Genomic DNA, 21497 nt, shown 5'->3' on the forward strand with positions numbered 1-21497 from the left:
ACTAGAAAGACAGTTATTTACAACAATCAGCCACAACACCACCACCATCAGTAAACTAGAGACAGGATAATGTCCGCCTTTGCTCATGGGGACCAAAGACCAGTCCGTCCTGGCCAGTCAGACAGAAGAGCCAATGCAGCACAAACCACCAAAATGTGGCCATGACGAAAAGTATCAGAACACCCAGTGCATCACAGCCCGCCATGCAGGAGCTTAAGAGTTACAGTTACGGCATCTGGCAGATGCCCCTAACCAGAGGGACCAGGAGTTTGAACCTGGCACCTTCCAGGCCATAGTCCAATGCCTTACCCACTGAGTTACCCCACAGAGTCCACGGTTGTTGGGCAAATTCCTAAGCTCCCAATCCAATTGGACACTCATGGGATGCTTCAGACAAGAAGGTTTGATCCAAAGGATCCTCTACTAACATCCTGGTGCGAGACAACACAGAACCCCACCAGAGATCCCTTAGAGCCACGCTCTAAGGATCCAGAGCCACCCTAGCAGCAAAAGGGGAACCTAAAACATAGGTGATTTCAATGTTAACAATTTTAAAGTTATGGCTGATGGGTGTATTTAACAGGGAATTTACTGTAGATGGATCTTAACAAAATGTTTGCATGGTTTTCCAGTTCTTTACTATGTTACTGGATGGTTTTCAAGCAGAACTCTTAACCACCACATGAGCACACCCAGGAGTTCATGCTTAACAGTACATGCTGCTCAAATGACCTACGTCTGGGAATATTTTCCAAAATAATAGTAGCTTCCAAAAATAACATTGTCATGATGTAATAATCCTAATGAGGATTTCACTTGAGAGGAAATAGCAACAGCGTTGCAAAACCTTTTATAGCCAACTGTGACATATCTGGAAAAAAAAAAGGAAACGATCCTGTCAGGTTGCATGCAAATATTTTTCTAGTGATAGTCACGCCTGAAGCAGCCAGTAACAATTCCACCGAGACAGTACTGAGGTAAAATAAAGTTCAAACTATGCACATCACACAGACTTTTCTCTCTTGATTGATTCTCTGCTTTTACATATACTTGAAGGAATACTAAAGCATCTCTGTACAAACAAAGCGTCTGTAGCGTATGCGCCAACACATAATGGTTCAACTTCAGGTTATTGTATCGTACCCCAGTAATAGGATGAGTAATGATAAAGTGGTCACTCTATTTAAGTCAACTGAACATGAATTATCCTTTCTTGTAACAGACTCAACAAACCAAGAGCGGAAGATGCAGGGGAGTATATGTGCGTGTACACTTTTGACAAGGCCCCCAATGCCAATGCGTCCATTGAAGTCAAAGGTAAGATATTTCTATAAATGTAAAAGGTATGTGTTTATACTTTAGTGTTACATTATCATTGGCAGACAAAGGAAAAGGGGTCTCCTGGGTCAGTGCTTTGTATCCCACAGAGGTAGTACTGTACATTTTTGACATTGAAAATACAGAGCTTTAATACTACAATACACAATACAGATTTGTAGTTTTTTGGTAATGTATATATTAATAAAATAAATAAAGACTGTTTAAAGCTGCTGTAATAAACTGCCTGGCCAAAAAAAAAAAAAAAGCAACTTGCAAGGTAGTGGTGAACTGTCGATTCTGGCGTAGACACACACAGCCGCGTGGCCATAAGCAAAACACTTGTTAGTGAGACTACGCAGAAAACAAAGATTTTACTTTGTTAGGGATCATAAAATTGGAGAAAACTTGGGGAAAAAAGCCAGGGAAAATGGTCAGTGGGCTGACAAGTCGAGATTGACCCTAGTCCAGAGCAACGGCGGTGTTAGGGTAAGTATAGAGGAACATGAAGCGATGCACCCATCATCCATAGTGCCCACTGTACAGTGGGTTGCTTCAGTTAGTCAGGTCTAGGCACAGCAACATTATGTGGCAATAAAATGAAATCAGCTGACGACCATGTACTGAATGACCAGATTATCACTTTCACTCAAATTGTGAAAGAGTGGTTCTGGGGTCATAAGGAATTATTTTCACACGTGAACTGGCCATCACATTGTGTGCCGTAATCAAACCTTAAGGTGTTTAAACGAAATATGACTGTGACATTCTTTTCAGTCAGGCAGTGTATAAATAATAACTCAATTCATGGACAATGCACAACAATAGACTAGACTAGAAGGTCGCTCAGAAATCCAGCCAGTATGATACTGTTCAATCTCAAAATTGGTGAACAAAGGCCTTCCATTTCTGCTAGTTACTAGCTGCTACTCTTGCATCACCTTTGGTTAGCTGGTTAGTAACACTTCACAAGTGGCGTCTATGGATTTTTTCCAGCAAGGGTGAGCTGATTGCAGCAGTGTCTAAATTGTTCATCCCGAATATGGTCGTAGAGTCTGACGCCCAAGGTCTTTCATCAGCAACACATTCGGAAAACTTTAACTTCGTCCTAATCGTAAAGTCCACATTTCTGCACCATAACGTAAAACAACAAGGGAACGGAAATCTTTGTTGGAATCGTGATGTTAATCCACAATAAAATATCGCTAATCTATAACTATAAACAGATTATATTTAACGTAGAACCTGTCATTCTTTGATAATTAATAATATATTCTGGTGTGTAAGAACACGCAGTTATTGTCATAAAGTAATCAAATCTAAGGGGAAATCACCACTTCGCATCAGGTCGCCTCACAACACCCTGTCGCGTTTTCTTGCTAACGCAAGTGTTGTAAATGACTGACATTAAAAGCATCTTCAGGATGTCTGAAAACAAAACTAATAGCAGTCTTTTCATTATGGCGAAGCATCAGGGCCATCTGACATGGTCCAATAGTGCAGGGTAAGTCAATGCTCAGCGCCTACAAATAACAGCGTCATGCCATAGAGTGACAGCATCATAAAACACAAAACATAAAAACGATTTGATACAGGAGAGCGATTTCTACTGTAAATCAACTCCGTAGCTCAATATGTGAAAAAAAGCAAAACGAGATCTTTTCAGTGCAGCGATAAATCCAGACAGTCACACAGAAAAGCCTAGCTGTGAGTGAAATAGCGCAGACATGGAGAGATCAAGTCTCATTAGGTTCCTCCACAGAGCAGATGAAAAGAGGCCTCTGGACAATGCCTGTCACTCACACAGAAGAGGGGTTCGAAATTCACAATGACACAAAGACTCCAAATTACTAGGAGATTGAATATTTCACTCGTTTTCAGTCAGTGTATCTGTCATATGTCTGAATAAAAATGATCATTTATTATGGCTATTCTTGTCCTCTTTATTATATCGAGTAGCACTTATAATCAGCGCTTGTTTCCCATGTCAGGAATTTAAACTGTGTAATATTTGCAATATGCAAAAAAAAAACAAATTTTTTATCAAATATAATATGCGTAAATCATTTTGCATGTTCATAATATTCCGAATTCAAACTAGAATTCAGGTCGAGCGTTAACTACAGGCTGCTCAGGCAGGAAGGAATCACCCCCTGCAGCCAGAGACCCGTGAAAGACTCCTTACTTAAGCCAATTTGTCTTGACACTGGCGCCGTGCACACTGAGCATGCCCGGACTGTTCTGGCAGGCCTGTTTTAAACGATGCCTGGTTGCATAATGCGATGATGCTGTTGTCCACTCAGCTCTGACTTTCCCCACTCTCAGCCTGTCATGTGACGGGACAGATGCACTGCACCGTGCGTCGCATTCCTCATTCCGTGCAAGATCTCCTCGCGCTGCAAAATACAACTAAACAAAAAAATAAATATAAAAGCAACTGATTTTTACTTCTTTTTATTTATATATATTTTTTGGCCAAAAAAGTATATAGTGTTTACTGGCATATAATTTAACCAAACCGATTATTCCCTTTCTAAAAATATTCACTGGGATAATTTTATTTTCTTGAATGTCCTGTAGCATTATGAAATGTAAAATCTGAAAAAACATTCTTGCAATCACTGGCATATAGTAAGAGAAATTAAATATTTATAATAAGATATAAAGTATTAACGGCTGCACTGGACCATCTCGCTGTTGATTGTTTTCCTATAACAGCCTGTTATGTCATGTTTTATTCGTTAGTTATTATTAAAGGATGTCATTTTAGTTTATTCGCTTGTTTTAATCTCTAATAGTGTTCATGATTTATTACTATCGCAGCCAAGATAATCGATTGATAGTAAAAACTGAAATAAAACATAGATTCTTTATCATTTTTGAATTCATTTTTTTGTATAAAACAAGTCACTCTGCTTTCCAACAGAAGAATAACACAATTTCTTAATTAAAAAAATAAAATAAAATGAAACTGTCTTGTGATATATTGTAATATATCTCGCACATATATCACAATTAAGGGTGAGGCCATCAGCACAGTCAAAAACCAGTTGAGACAGGAAAACAAGAAGGTGAGCCGTGCTTCTTTCTATCTTGCGCTCCACCCCCAGGCTGTCATGTCCTTGGCACCTCTCTCTCCAGCTCTCAGCTCTGAGGGAACAGATGGAGGCTTGTGTGCCGGGGTAGGATTAAGGCCTGAATCCAGTCCCAGCCGCTTCTAATGGCAAGAGTTTATTGTTCACAATGATAATCTGCTCCTACGTGCATTTCGGCCTGACAGTGAGAAAATTCTTAAACACATCTCCGCGTAATTTGATCATGGTACGTAGACGTATTGAGGTTTTTGTGTGCTTACAATCTGGAGTCATTTTTTTTTCCCTTTCTCCTAATTATGCGAGTTAAACTGCAAAACTAAATAGAAACATGCTTTCATATAATATTATGAAATTCACCCATATGGCTGGTACTGAAAGCGTTGCTCATTCTCTATTCATTAGAAATTCATTATCTGCTTGAATGTGAATGCATTTACCAACAACATGTTCACTCGTTTTCTTTTGGTATAGGTTTCAGGCGAAAAAAAAAAGAAAGAAAAAAAGATGCAGATGTGGTTTCCTTTACAAATAACATGCATTGTATTGGCGCTGTTACATATCGCTTTTTATCAGTGATCGCAAGAATGAAGGCACACTTCCATTAGGGATCAGGGTTTGGAAGCAAGCCAGAACGACACTGAACAGTAGAGAAAGCCCTATCTGTTTAGAAAGGAAGGCGATTTACTCCCTGTCAGGGGAGAAGCGTGTGGGGATAATTCCCAACTAAGCTTCTACTCCAACCCCCCGTGCACGCACACACATCCACACAATCCTCAGATGGCACGTGTGCACCATAATTAGAGAGCAGCGATGTCGTCCGTGTCCCAGGCCACGCTTGGGCCGTCCTCCATGTTCACAGCAATAAACACTCGCTCCAGGTCTTTTTCTGATCCTGCTTAATTGCATGGAAGGAATCACCGTAATTTTAAGGATTAACAAAACAAAAAAAAAAGGGCCGATGGCAGTTCCCGATCCATTAAGAATAGACTTGTAGTCGATGGCCAAAATGGCAGACTCAACAGATTTTAAGCATCAGGAGGTTCTAATGCATAACTAGGCATCTAGTGAGAAGCTGATGACTCAGCACATCAGCTTGAAATGGTTCATGAGCAGGCGTAGAGGAAGAGAGAAAGCCTGAGAAAGACAACCACAAGCCTACCATGTGTACCATTGTCTGTGACATGCATAAATTAGTATTACAGATCAAGTCTAGAGCTGGTCATTTTTAAATGTTACATTTTATCCATCTTTACAGCAAAAAAAAAAAAGAGATTAACCACAAGAAGTAACTTTGCAACAAACTAGTCGCTGGACAAAAACAAATGCTGTAAAATTTTTTTTTTTTTTTTAATGTTCATGAATAATTTAAATTTATTGTGCCTTTTCTCTTCCACTTAGCGGCTCCTGAAATCACTGGTCACAAGAGAAGCGAGAATAAAAAAGAAGGAGAAAGCGCTATGTTGTACTGCAAATCTGTGGGATACCCACATCCCATCTGGACATGGCAGAAAAAAGTCAGCCAGGGATCATACGCCGTAAGTAGCATGTTGTTTTCTCCTACTAGTGCCTGCATTTACACCACTATAGTATAAGCAAAGGCTGTGAATATATCTCTTGGAGGTAATATGTAATTGACATTTTTAATATACATGTACAGTACCACAAAGTTCTTATTACCTACAATATACATGATTAATTTAAATATAGACATGGTTGCTATGTATGTAGGTGCTAATGTATGATAGGTGTTCAGAGAGTTTTTAAAGAACAAAAAAATCTAACTGCCCACCAATAACTTTAATGTGATTTGTGCATCTATTTTTCTAAGGAATAGGTTGGTCTAATGAATATGTAAACTGGGGTGTAATGTGGTCAGTGGAAAACTATGCCTATATGCACCTTCTGTATGTATAATTTGGTTGTACAGGGAATGCTAGTTCTGTCCACAAAGCAGTCCCTCTTTCCTGCTGCACAGTTTAAAAGAATATACACTTATCACCCATAACATTATGATGCAAACCATTTTGCCCAATATTCTGTATGTTCCTCTTGTGCTGCCTGGGCAGCTTCCCCTTGGTGCATGGCTCCACAATACCTTTGTGGTTTGCTGTCGTGTCTGGCACCAAGACAGTGACACGGATCCATTGGGCGCCATGGGTGAGGGATGGATTTGTGTCACTGTTTTGGTGCCAGACACGGGTGGGTGCATGATTGGATTGAGGTCTGGAGAGTTTGGAGGCCTTGGGCTCTTTGCCTGCTGGGCCCCATGCACAGTGGGCTGTGATGGAGGCCCCACAACTCACCCAATGGCACACCCCAGAGTTCTTGTGAAGTATGGGTAAGTTGTGGGGCCTCCGTGGGCCAGACTTATTTGAGCAGTGCAACCTGTGGGTGTTTGGGGGCCAGGTCAGTGGCCTTGGGCTCTTTGCCTGCCTCATGCCCCATGCACAGTGAGCTGGGAGTGCACTGGGTGTTCTAGTGCCTTTCTCTCAAGGTCAACATGCATGCTGCATTGGCTTTTTGTGGGATTGGACCAGACAGGATGGCTTTCAGGCGGCACGGTGGTGTAGTGGTTAACACTGTCGCCTTGCACCTCCAGGGTCCTGGTTTGATTTCTGGCTAGGCTAGATTCCCGTCTCTGTGTGGATGAATTTTGCATGTTCTCCCCGTGCTTTGTGTGTTTCCTCCGGGTACTCTGGTTTCCTCCCACAGTCCAAAAAGTCCAGGTTAGGCTTATTGGCGTTCCCAAATTGCCTGTAGTGTATGAATGATAGTGTGAGTTTGTATATGTGTGCGATGGATTGGCACCCTGTCTAGGGTGTACACTGCCTCGTGCCCTAATCCTGGGATAGGCTCCAGGTCCCCGCAACTCTGAATACAGGATAAAGCGGTATAGAAGATAAGTGAGTGAGAGGATGGCTTTTGTTCCCCACACGCATAGAAAAACACCTCGGGTGCCCATGTTTTTGTCACCAGTTTACTGGTATATAGGGGATAATCAATGTTATTGTGTTAATGTTTTGTGGTGTAAATGTTATGACTGGGCGGTTAATATCGCACAATGGCAGTCAGTTTTTAGGGCTTGCACCTTTTACACACTGCTGGAAACCAAACAGTCTAAACTAGGAGAAATACTGCCAACAGAGAGTTAACTGACAAACACGAACATTTCAGAATTCAGAAATCCCATCACATTATCATTATATATCATGATATGGAACATAGATGTGAAATGTGTGATGGTTTTCTCTTCTCCCAAAAAACCCCATTATAAAGAATGTCATTCTTCAGAATAGTGATGAGCAGACTAAAAAAATCGACAGGAGGAAAACAATACCTATGTAAAATAGTCTCCATCTTGTTAATGGCAATTTGGTTGGCCCTCAGGCATTTTGCATTCCCTAAAGGTTTGTCACATGTCAATATGGGAGATGACCTTCTCTCAATGCATGACCCTTTGGAGAGAGTAGACGCTTTGCCATCAAGTGGTAAAACAGATATGTTATCAGTTTGGTAGGGCTAACATTAACTTATTCTCATACAGGGAATATCTATGGTTTAAACTGTTTTAAGCTCTAATATTGTCTTTTATTGCACATCTTTAAGACAACACATACTTCTTGCTTTACCTCCATTGGCGCTTATCCTTCCCAGATTGTAGAGGATACATTAGGAAGGCCTGCCTCTCATAATAGTGTCCGTGTGGACACTGGAATCCTAATAGATAGTAGAAATAACAAGCCTCTTAGCAAGACAGGATGTCAGGTGGGTCAGCTGGAAAGTAGGACCTTAGATGTAAGGGCCTGACAAATAAAGGTATTGCCACTATTCAGAGTCCGTGAAGGATTCAGCTTCTATGTGGGGAGTTGTCGAGCAGTACTGCCAAGGGAGGGTATGTTGCTGCATGGTTTGAGGAGGTACACAATCTCCTACTGGGGCATATGTCATCCTAGCACAGTTGTTCGGTTGACCAACGGCTTTTAGTTCCATGTTCGAGGGACTGTGACGTTCCCAATTTCAGCAGCTGACAATGTTTTTTTTCTTTTTATGGTATTATTTCTCCTTGCATGACCTCAGAAATTGCCTCAAGGGCATGTCAGTAGCAAACATTTGGACAGCAACCTCATGGGCTTTCCCTTATAATTTCATGTTTTTATGCCAATTCAATGTTGTGACCCTGTCTTTGGCACGTTGATACAGAAACAGTATTGCACTAGAATTTTTTCCCCCTTTTACATCTGGCCCATTTTAACATCCAAATGTTTTGATCCTGTATATGGCTGACTCCATTATACTAAATGCATCAGGCAGGTATTGGGTGTTATTTGTTCTGTTTGTAAATATTTGCCTCATACCGTCCATGTTATACTCCCTGACTTACATAGCCTTCACAGCATGGTGACAAATGATGGCCAAACTCAAAATTGACCAGGGGTACATGTCCTCAAAAAGACAGGCAAACGCATTGTATCTGTGTTACATCTTGGGAACAGGGGAACCTTGTGTTTTTTTTTCTGAACTGCTTTTCTGTCATTTTGTAGGACATCGACAACAGCACTGGACGCTTCTTCATCATGAACAAAGACAATTACACAGAACTGAGCGTTATAAATCTTGACATCAGTACAGACCCGGGCGAGTACGTCTGCAGCGCCTCAAATGTTATTGGAACTAAAGAATCAACGTCTATTCTGCGGGTGCGTAGTCACCTGGCCCCACTTTGGCCTTTCCTCGGTGTGTTGGCAGAAATCCTCATCCTGGTGGTCATCATTGTGGTTTACGAGAAACGCAAGAGGCCAGACGATGTGCCTGACGGTAGGCTATCCAAAATTTCTACTTAATGTACTGTATGTGATACATTATAAGCCCTGGATACGTTTCCAGTCCATACATTGTGCTGTAGATGTTTGCGAAAAATGTACATCTCATATGTCCATTTACTTTACGAGGATGTAGGAGTTGGAACTCCTGCAGCTGTGGTGACTTATTACCCAATTAGTTTCAACGTCTACAACTGCCCAGGGATGTCTTATTGGAGTGTTTACAACTTTGCTATTGATGTTATTAAGGGTACATTGGCATCATAAGTATTTATTGCAGAGGTTTCTGTTGCTGATTCAGACTCTTAATGCTTTGAGAGCCTGTTCAATCATGCAAGTACTTAAACGCTTGAGAGTATTAGTATCAATTTCATCATCGCAGATCTTAGTGAATACCGTGCAGAAATACGACCTTGGAAAGTAAACCCACAGTGTGTATTATCTTGAAGAGGGATTCATAACTCTGTACCCTCTAATCCTTTTCTAACAGATCAGTGAACAAACAAGGAGAAGGGGCAGAGAAGAATAATCTCTTTTTAAAGGACAAAGTGTATAATTCAGTGGCTCAATCATAGAACAATATCCAAAAGCCAGTAGTCAGGGACAGATGCATGTTAATTTGACCTTTGCAGCTACACATTAGGGTATCTCTGAACCAGCGGTAGGCTGGAGTTACCCTTTCAATGAGGATGGGTAATATAAAATAACAGAGATAGCAGATGGTTTATTGACAATGGACAGATGACCTGTTCTTGACAATTGTACTAGTAAGCCATGGCAGTATTCATAATCAGAATTAAGTATAGTTAATGCAGTTTGATGTATGGCTTATGTAGACAAATGCAATATGATTGACAATGTCTGTGAATTATCTCAATGTTAATATGCAAAATGAAGAGCGCATACAATGCATGTTGACCTTCTGATGTCTCAGATTACTTTTACATCCAGAACATTCCTAAATCCTTAATTTTGTTAGGTAAATAAAATTCAGAAATTGAGACACATTTCATAGGTTTATTGTCATGATCTTGTTAAAACCTTTACCATATTTGAACCCTCTGTTGGAGCCAATGAGTTGGTGTATTAATACAATGATACAGAATTAATCATGGCATCATTCATGAACCACTTACTGCAAATCAGCCCCAAATCATCAACGAGTCAGTCGTATTATACAGTGGGTTTAGGATTTTCCCTTGGATGCAGTTTCCCTTTTAAAGCAACTATGCTGATGGTAAACTACCAGTCAAATTTTTGGACACACATTTTAATTCCATGATCTTTCCTGATTTTTAATTCTTTCTACATTGTAAACCAATTCGTCCAAAATCTACAATAATCTCCTTTAAACAGTTGATATTGAGATGAGTCCGCTACGTACGCTTTGTTAAGCCTTTATAATGGCTCTTATCTGAGGTGCTTTGAATTGGTGATTTTTGAGGCTGGATTTTTGAGGCTAACTGGCGTTCACAAATTGCCCGTAGTTTGTGAGTGTTCGTTTACTGTGTGTGTGTGCGCGCGCCCTGTGACGGATTGGCACTTTGTCCAGGGTGTTCCCCGTCTTGTGCCATAAGTCTCCTGGGATAGGCTCCAGGCCCCAAATACAGGATAAAGTGGTATAGATAATGGAAAATTGACGATGATGTAACGCTAAATTAACTCTGCAGCAGTGGAAAGTTTTGGTCTTGCTTTCCTGGCATGGTCTTCATGAGAGCCAATTTCATCATTATGCGTGACAGTACAAATCAGTTCAATGCAAAATGCAACACTGTCCTTCGTATCTTATATTTTTATATATTGCATTTATATTTACAGCATTTGGTAGACGCCCCTATCCAGAACGACTTTTATCTCAGTATACATCTGAGCAGTTAAAAGATACAGTAAGAGTCCAAATTAACTTGCTCAAGGGCCCAACAGGGGTAACTTGTGGAGTTCAAACCTGGGACCTTTCAGACCATAGCCCAATGCTTTAACCACTGAGCTACCCGTCTTAAAATGACGAACATTGTCATTGTTACTTAAGTACCTAATTTCATATGTGTTATTTCCTAGTTGTGAAATCCCTAGTATTGTTCTAGAATAGAGAGAATAAATCACAAAACAGAAAAGATTGAACTAGAAGGTGTGTGTAAACTTTTGACTAGTACTGTATATACTGTTAGATTTTGGTCTCCTGTGAAAAGCTTTTCTTTTTCAAATAGCTTATTGTTATGGGATGATATTTAAATTCTGAACATCCAACCAGCAATCAGCTAGCCTAAATAATTCTTAAATTGTGAACTTCAGCACAATCTCTGCCTTTCTCGCCCGTTCCTCACCTTTTAATTTTAAAACGAACAGGTCATGTTTTAAAAGACCAACATAAACCTGTTTCAACTTTTATTTTATGAGAAAATTCTGCCATACTGAAATACAAAAATGGTTGCCCTCATTAAAATAGTTATATAACCACACATAATCTGAAACATTTTTATAGGTGCATCCAGTTTACAGTCTTGCTATTTCAAGCATAATTTAAGGCTTAGTCACATTGCATTAGCAAATACTCTCTCTCTCTCTTTCTCTCTCACACACAGTATTTATTTATTCATTAATTTATTTATTTTACAGAATTACTAAGCAACTACTCAGGTTTGCAAAAGTTCAGTAGCAGCTGAAAAAAAAAAGATTGTTTCACCAGAACCAGAATATACATTTAATGCTCCCACAATGTTATTCCATTATTCTTATAAGATACACTGTGTTTTCTGCAATGGCTCTTTTCATAATTCTCTTATTGTATAACAGATTTAATATGAAAAGAATGAAAATGAAAATTTTTAATATAGTCCACATGCACACTTATTAGTTGCTTTTTTTGGTTTAGCTGTAAATATTTAAAAAAATAACTCGCAGCCATTAATTCTTTACTACTTATGACAGAATCATACTCTACCCTGAGGTACATTTATAGTCATTTTTTTAATACAAGTTTGATTTGCAGAACATAAAATCAAGGAATAAATAAATAGCTAGCTAGTTGTGCTGATGGAGATTGCATTTGTCAGATCTTGAGGTCACAAATTGCTTTCAGCAAGGCTAAACGAGGCCAGTTGTGCTCCTCTGGCGGATAACAGTGTGACAAATGAGTGTTGCAGAAAAGGGGGCACAGTGATTTCACTAGTTCAAATCCAACACCAGAACATGCTTGTAAATTATGCTGCAGTAAACTGAATCACAACTCGGTTTATTAAGTACACTTAATATGGCAAGCCGGAAAGCTCGTTTTACTAAGTCTAAAACCTAAAAGCTTTGCATTGAATTCATGAATTATAACAACACAACAGTTTTACAGTTTTTCTTTCTCATCTTTTCGATGTGTGAAAGACAACTTTTTTGAGACATCAAGTAAAAACGAGGTATCACACAATGTTTTATTAAAAACGTTTTTTGGTATGGTCATGTCATTTATGCAAGTAAGAATCATAACACTTTCCATTCCACTTTATTTACATTGCTTTGTATCTGCCTATGAAAAGCAATTCCTTAATATCTGTGCTGTACTCATAAACTGGTCATGTTTCCTTGCGTTCTTTTCTTTCTTTCTGCTGTTTGTCATATGCTGTTGTCTATAGTATATCAGTCACATTATACAGTAACATTTGTGTGTGCATTTGCAATCAACAGTTAAATAAGAGATGGAGTGCTGTTATGCCAAATACCAGCACGGCCGTGATGCAGCCATTGGTGTAAGGGCTTAGCCTAAGTACTAAAGATATCACAGAAAACACCAGTCACGAAAACACTAGCTGATATTTAGTACAACAACACGATCTCGAGTGTGATAATGCTTTTATACAACAGTTTTATAAACACCAGTTATTTTTCTCTGCCAACATACTGTATATCCTTCTACGACTGATGAAACTAATTAACTGTGACTGGCAGAGCTGGCGACTGACATTTAGTGTAATTAACAGGGGTGAAAGTGGTTTAAAATTCTTACAGGTATAATGTAGGCAAAATTTGAGGAGAATAAACCATGGGTGTGGTAGAGAGTACTGTAAATCTTGTAAGTTTCCACTTATTCCCCTTAAGAATATCAGCTACGTTAATGCCCAGATTACAGGGTGAAGTCCCAAATATCGTTAACCGGAAAGCTAGCGTGTTCCTTTGTTTCACACACCACATAGTGCCAGATGCTAGAGAGGTATTTGGGATTCAGCCTTGTGTTGGAAGCTACTTAGTTTAGTCGCTCGCCTTGATCGTAAAATTAAAACACGGACAGTTCAGAGGCAATTCAGAACATTTCAGAAGCAATTACTAAGAGGATAGCGTTCTTTTAGATGACGTAACATTATCAGATGTTTTCTTGCTGAAAGTGTTTCCGTGACTGTTTCTGTATGTGAGCATCGGCTCTACTATCTTTGCAGTACTGCAGACCATAACTACATACTGTACCATGCTAAAACCAAGAATTAAAGTAAATAATGATTTTTTTATGCAGAGTGGTACGTATAATTAAATGTCCATTTGCTGTTATCACATATCACAAGTCTTTCATCAGATTACTTAATTGGATCTATCTATTGTATAAGCATGTTTTAAAAAACATCTTTACTTATTCTGAAGCAACCATCACACCACAGTATTATATTTAAATTAAATAATAATATTGTCAGGAAACTTTGTATAAAATCAAGATAAATCTGCCTGACGAAGTACAACTTTAATTTGTTGTGACTGAGTTTTAAACAAATCAAATTACCTTGTTGTTCTTCTCTTCTCCATATGGTGCCATACTCGTTGGTGGTAAGTTTCAGCACTTGCACGTATGAAAATATTGCTTTTATCTGTCTTTCATTCATTCCGGATGTTGCATTAACATTTCTTTGTCTGAAAAATTGGGCAATTAATATTATTAATGCTTATTATTAATCAATTAACTCTTGTTAACAACATTAACTCAAATACTGTGGAATTCCCATGTGAAAGTTCAGTTCTCTGCAATGTCTTAAATTGGTGTCATTTTATAGCACATATAAGCATCATTGTGGACTATTTATAAGGAAAAAGGTCATTCAGTATCATGGCCAAAAGTATTAAGACAACATATGCCATGTATTTAAGTTCTCTCTATGCACAAAACAGATGATGTCCCTAATTAGTTAGAGCCTATCTGACTAAAGAGCTCAATAACTGGAAAAATCCCAACAGAAAACTGTTGAATAATGGTGAAGAAGGCATTAGCAGTCAAGAAACCATCTTCTGTACATAATCTTAAGGAAGCAATCAAGCAGCATGGATTGAGCGAATGACACCAGAGTACTGCAGATGTCTTTTTGACTCTATGCCCAGCCGGATCCAGCAGATTTTAAGGACTTCATAAATATTGATTGTTGTATAGAAATTTCATCACATAAAATAAATAACTTTTTTATTATGATTGCCATCATTAAAAGAAAAAAACAATTAAAACATTAATTTAATTTTTGTCCAAATACTTTTGACCACCACTGTACAGTAGATTAGGTCAGCTTTAGTATCTTTATCCTGGTTCAGGATCCTGATTAATGCAGAGATATAGAACACCATACACTGTGGACGGATTACTCGTCCAATATCAGAGCATGACACACACACACACACACACACACACACACACACACACACACACACACATGCCCACTAAGGATCAATTTAGCATTGCCTGTTTCCTTTAATGCATGTTTTTGGGAGGTGTGGGGAAACCAAAGAACCTGGTGGAAACCCATTTGGGTACAGAAAGAATGTGTAAACTCACAGTAACCTGGGCTCAGGATAAAAACAGGGACCTGTAAGGCATTTCAACAAAAGCAGCCGTATTAATAACAAAAATAGGAAAAAGAAGAAGGAGAATTGATATTATCACTAAAAAGTCTTATATCATATGACCTTGATAAATTCTCCCTTTACGCTTTGTGATAAATTAATAAAGAAAGAAATAGCTTGCAAACAAATGGAACTTCAATGTTCATTTTTGAACTCTGTGTATTGTTCAAACACAGCTCAGTGCTCTGAACATGATTTATGCCAGCAATGAAGCGTGATGTGGATAGATTAAGGCAGATTATATCTGGCACTGGTGCTTATCAGCAGAATCAGAGATGAGAGTCTTATACTCACTATAAACGTGCAAAGCTTTTTTGGTAACATATATTCAATGCTTTACAGCTAAATATAACAACGTATATTGAGATGTGGTGTTTTAATAACAGGAGCATGACAGGAGATTTCTCAGGGCTGTCATTCTGAGTATTTGTCTGTGTTGATTGCTTAGCTATATAACTTTTGTATCTCGGTGTTCCACAGTCTCATCAAAAACTATTTGGAGCATACTGTATATAGCTTACATTACAGCCCAAATTACAGCGAATTTTTATAGTCCCTCTATCTTCCCTGGCTCAAACGTAAATGGACAAAAAGGCAGTCTTAAATAAAAGGGTTATTTTTAAAACTTGGATGCAAAAACGTTGCAGTCAATGACTGCCTGAAGTCTAGATTCCATGGACATCATCAAATGGTGAGTTTTCTCCCATCAGATGCTTCGCCAGGCCTTTTCTTCAGCCGTGTTCAGTTTTCACATTTTTCTTTTCAGTAAGTGAAAAGCATGCTCAGTTGGGTTGAGGTCAGTTGACTGACTCTGCTCCACTAAGAACACTGTGTTTCTTTGCCTCAGGTTGCTTTTATGGTTTGTTTTGGGTCATTATCCATATATATTGTGGAGTGCTGTCTTGTTAGTTTTGCAGCATTTGACCAACTCTGAGCAGAAAGTAGTGCTTTATATACTTCAGAATTCATCCTGCTACTTCTATTGGCAAAAACTTCATCACTAGACACATCAGTGACTCAGTTCCATTGACAGACATGCATGCCCACACCATAACACTGCCTCTAACAGGTTTGACAGATGATGCTTTGGAATACGTTGGAAGATGAGCCCATTCTTTCCTTTACCATACTTTTTTCTTCTAATCATTCTAGTACAAGTTACCCTCGTATCAGCACCAGGTGGGCCTTTTGTAGAGGTTTGTTAGCAATCATTGCTTTCAAGGCCCTTCGGTGTTTCCTCTTGGGCACTCCTTATACAGTATTTCTGCTCTTTGAGAAATATAATTATTTCTTTCATCCTTGTGATTGCCTCCTTCACCTGCATGTAGGAGCTGTACCAACTTGTAATAAAAACAAAGAAATAGTCAACAACTAGCCATCACACTGCTTATCAGTTTGTTGTACAATTACTTTTGAGTCTGTGAAAATAGAGGTAAAAATAATGGTTAATGCACCATTTGTTACTACCCTTGACTTGTGGCTAAAAATCAAGGTTACACTTCAATCTCACCTTGATTTCAAATCCATTGCCGTTAAACAAATGTTTATACAGTACACCAACCAGCCATAACATTAAAACCACATGCATAATATTGTGCCAGTCCCTTTGGTCCATAAAAATAGCTCTGACCCCTTGAAGCATGGACTCTCCAAGACCTCTAAGAGTGTGCTGTGGTATCTGGTACCAAGGCATTAGCAGTAAATCCTTTCATTACTGAAAGTTACGAGGTGGCACTTCCATGCATGAAAGTCTGTTTGTCTAGCTCATCCCACAAATGACCAATTGGATTGGCATCCAACTCTATAACATGTTCCTCAAACAATTTTCAGTGGGGCAGTGTGTATTATCCTTTTAATAGAGGCCAATGGAAAACCAGTAAGGGGTGTATTTGGTCAGAAACAACATTTATAAAGATATTATTGGTCAAAGTAACAGTCCCACAAATGCCAGGACCCCAGATTCCTGATCAGAACACTGCCTTGAGCAGCACACTGCTTCTGCCAGCTTTCCTTCTTCCCATAGTGCATCCTGGTGCCATCTCCTCCCCAGGGAAGTGATGACTATACACCTTGCCAGACGCATGATGTAAAAGGAAATGTGATTCATCAGCCCAGACGAGCATTGATTCCATTCCATTCTTCCATTGCTCCACAATTCAGTTTGGATTGTCAAATTAATATTGTAGGTACTTTTAATAGTGGTCAGAGGTCAGCATGGGCACCCTGACCTTGTCTACCGATACACAGTGTAAGCTGCAAAGCACTGTGGGTTCTGACATCTTCGTATTTTAGACATTATTAGCATTTTCAGCAACCTGTGGTACAGTCTGTGCTTTTGTGGGATTTGCCTTTGCTCCTCACATGCATCAGGGCGCCTTGGTTACCCCTGACCCTGTTGCAGGTTCATTGGTTGTCCTTTTCTGGACAACATTTGGTATGAACTAACCATCGCATACCGGAAACACCCACAAGATCTGCCGTTTTTCAGATTCCTTGACCCTCGTCTAATCATCACCATAAAACCCATGTCAAATAGCTCAGATCCTTACACTAACCCAGTCCAGCACCTCAACAAAATTTTCATTTGCTGCCTAACATATCCTTGCCCTTGACTGGTGCCACTACAATGAGATAATAAATGTTATTCATTTCGTCTGCCAGTGGTTTTATGTTGTGGCTGATAATTGTGTATATATAAAATCATAAAACTAGGCAGTGCAGTTTATTCTTTGTTTTAAGTAAAAAAAAAAGTAAAAAGTATTAAATAGTTTTTTATATGCAGCATTAATTTTTAAAAATTTTAAAAACTAGATTTGCCGATCAGGTCATTCTGAAAACTGTCTGGATTTGGTGTAATTTTCTACTGAGCATGCTTTACTGACCATCTATTGTGCAAGACTCACTGTCTGCCAACCCTTTGCAATCGTGTAAGCAGGATTGATCTAACCTACATAAATTTACTGAATTACAGAATTATCCCTGCAGGTTAGTTTTCACTTCCTTTCTCAGACTCGATTAAAGCTAGAGGGGAAATGACCTCAGTCAGCCATCTTATTGATCAGAATAAAGCTTACACAAAGGTTACTCAAGATTAGGATCAGGAGATTAGAACGCAATCATGCATTTAAGTGCTCTTTGGCTTTAAAATCTTGCATGGGTTTGTTGAGAATGAGTCTGTATATCTGAAATGACTTGACCGTGTGTCAGTTAATTGACTGGCAGCCATGTTGTTCTGGCTCGAAATGTGACCTTTTAGCCTGTTTGGTGACTGTTGAATCAGGCTGCAGATGCATGCTGCTTTCACGCACTAACACTTCTCCATCTGTGTCTCAAAACATTACAGTATCTCTAAAAAGTGTATGCTTGGTACTAGGTTACTTTATGTGTCTGTTAATAAAATATGCTGCGATTCTGAAAATAAATATTATAAGATGCCAAAACCTCATTAGCTAAGGTTTATACTCATGTCGTTTATAATACAAGGACATACATTTTTCCACTAGACACCCTTTATTTTATTTTATTTACTGTTTTATTTATTTATTTTGTAATACCCATGCAACAAATTTGTTCTATTTTTGGGCAAGTACAGTATAGCTATTAATTCATTATTAATATTTTATTTACTTTGTTGACTATAATTTTGGTGCATATATTTTATCATAAAATTATGGGTGTCTATTTGCCTCTTGCATGTGTCCGTATATTCTTGCCCACAACTCTTTTGACGTTTTAAATTAGGTACCTTCAGACAGACAGTAATAAGTGTCACTACATAATAACCATCTTTTCACATCTCAGTTGATGTTACACATACTTGACAAGCAGTCAGACAATGCAAACTCTTCAACCGCTATTAAATAACATATTTGCATGCTATTGAACAATAGTAAAGAATAATGAAGAATTATCTCAGCTTTTTTTTTTTAAAGTTATTAATACCTTTCTTTTCTTTTATTTTTGTTCCCTTCCCATGCTTCCTGCCTCGAATGAAGATGACGAACCAGCTGGATCAATGTAAGACCTGAGCTTTCCTAATTCATGTCTATAATAATAAATTCTTATTAATGTACTCTGTATTGTAAAAAATAAATAAATAAATAGAAAAAGTACAGTAGAAGTCAAATGCTTGACCACACACATTCCCAGTAGAGAGCTCTTCATCTTTAAACATTATTCTGCTGTTTAAGAATAATAGAAAAGACTTAGTTACTGTGAAATACTGTACAGTATATAAGGATTTACACAGGTAATATGAAACATGACAAACAAATAAAAAATATTGTAGACTTTTAAATCATTAGCAATATTTCTCATAGCATCTTCTTAACTAGTTTTACGAAGGAGGCTTTTCCTAAACTTTGCACATGGACTGATAACATTTTCTGCACCTCCAGAAGAAAATAAAAATTATATATATACACTCACCTAAATGATTATTAGGAACACCATACTAATACGGTGTTTGACCACCTTTCGCCTTTAGAACTGCCTTAATTCTACATGGCATTGATTCAAAAGCTGCTGAAAGCATTCTTTAGAAATGTTGGCCCATATTGATAGGATAGCATCTTGCAGTTGATGGAGATTTGTGGGATGCACATCCAGGGCATGAAGCTCCACCACATCCCAAAGATGCTTTATGGGGTTAAGATCTGGTGACTGTGGGGGCCATTTTAGTACAGTGAACTCATTGTCATGTTCAAGAAACCAATTTAAAATGATTTAAGCTTTGTGACATGGTGCATTATCCTGCTGGAAGTAGCCATCGGAGGATGGGTACATGGTGGTCATTAAGGGATGGACATGGTCAGAAACAATGCTCAGGTAGCCCGTGGCATTTAAACGATGCCCAATTGGCACTAAGGGGTCTAAAGTGTGCCAAGAAAACATCCCCCACACCATTACACCACCACCACCAGCCTGCACAGTGGTAACAACGCATGATGGATCCAGGTTCTCATTCTGTTTACGCCAAATTCTGACTCTACCATTTGAATGTCTCAACAGAAATCGAGACTCATCAGACCAGGCAACATTTTTCCAGTCTTCAACTGTCCAATTTTGGTGAGCTCATGCAAATTGTAGCCTCTTTTTCCTATTTGTAGTGGAGATGAGTGGTACCCGGTGGGGTCTTCTGCTGTTGTAGCCTATCCGCCTCAAGGTTGTGCGTGTTGTGGCTTCACAAATGCTTTGCTGCATACCTCGGTTGTAACGAGTGGTTATTTCAGTCGAAGTTCCTCTTCTATCAGCTTGAATTAGTCAGCCTATTCTCCTCTGACCTCTAGCATCAACAAGGCAGTTTCGCCCACAGGACTGCCGCATACTGGATGTTTTTCCCTTTTCACACCATTCTTTATAAACCCTAGAAATGGTTGTGCGTGAAAATCCCAGTAACTAAGCAGATTGTGAAATACACAGACCGGCCCGTCTGGCACCATCATCCATGCCACATTTAAAATTGTTTAAATCATCTTTCTTTCCCATTCTGACATTCAGTTTGGAGTTCAGGAGATTGTCTTGACCAGGACCACACCCCTAAATGCATTTAGGCAATTGCCATGTAATTGGTTGATTAGATAATTGCATTAATGAGAAATTGAACAGGTGTTCCTAATAATCCTTTAGGCGAGTGTGTTTATATATATGTGTGTGTGTGTGTGTGTACTTATTTCGGTTGAAATTTTAAGAAATTCAGAATAATTTGTCCATTTTAGCTAGTGTTGTCACTTTTTAATATACTTAAATTTTGTTTCTAGTCTACATATTTACCATAATGAGTCACTCTTAAGCTTCCAAAAAGTATTGTCTTTTTCCCCGACAGGAAAACCAATTCTACTAACAACCACAAAGACAAAAACCTGAGACAACGCAACGCCAACTAAGCAAATACAGCAAATAATGTGAGTATTACTGACATTATATATTCTGTTAAAAAGGAAATATTGTCTTTTGAAAAAAAAAAAATTATTTTAGTTTTTAAGATATTCAATTAATGTGCATACCCTAATTCTACAAAATAATAAATGTAATAGAATATGTTTATTATAATCAAGGCTAGTATTATAATCATCCACAAATATGTTAAAACGTTATAATACGTTTATAAGGCATTCTGCATATTGTTTACGGAAATGCATTACACTTTATAGTAATGGCTATTATGCATTTTAAATGAACCAATATAAATTTTTATTAATTTAATTCATTACAAGTATAAGCAGTTGTTAGACACTTACCCTGTTTAAGGTGCTAAAGTATGTATTTGCCACTTAAATAATTTACTTTTGTACATTTTCTATGTTTTATAGTACAGTATTTCTAATAATTTATAAGATGTATGTTTGAGCCCTAAACAAGAATTATGCAAACTACAATTAAACTACAAGATAATCTATAAACCCTCACG

The 21497-nt window shown here is 38.4% G+C and overlaps 1 protein-coding gene across 2 annotated transcripts in view; it reads left to right on the top strand.

The window, feature by feature from the left end:
- nptnb (neuroplastin b) overlaps nt 1-21497 on the top strand; it is a 48474-nt gene that overhangs the window by 24738 nt on the left and 2239 nt on the right. For both annotated transcript variants that reach the window (XM_053500501.1, XM_053500502.1), the window contains 5 exons: nt 1223-1317; nt 5811-5947; nt 8954-9227; nt 19084-19105; nt 20913-20991. In XM_053500501.1, the coding sequence (XP_053356476.1) occupies nt 1223-1317; nt 5811-5947; nt 8954-9227; nt 19084-19105; nt 20913-20973 (589 nt within the window). In that variant the 3' untranslated portion in view covers nt 20974-20991. The remainder of the gene's footprint in view (nt 1-1222; nt 1318-5810; nt 5948-8953; nt 9228-19083; nt 19106-20912; nt 20992-21497) is intronic.

This window comes from Clarias gariepinus, chromosome 7 (genome assembly GCF_024256425.1).
Source record: "Clarias gariepinus isolate MV-2021 ecotype Netherlands chromosome 7, CGAR_prim_01v2, whole genome shotgun sequence".
NCBI lineage: Eukaryota > Metazoa > Chordata > Actinopteri > Siluriformes > Clariidae > Clarias > Clarias gariepinus.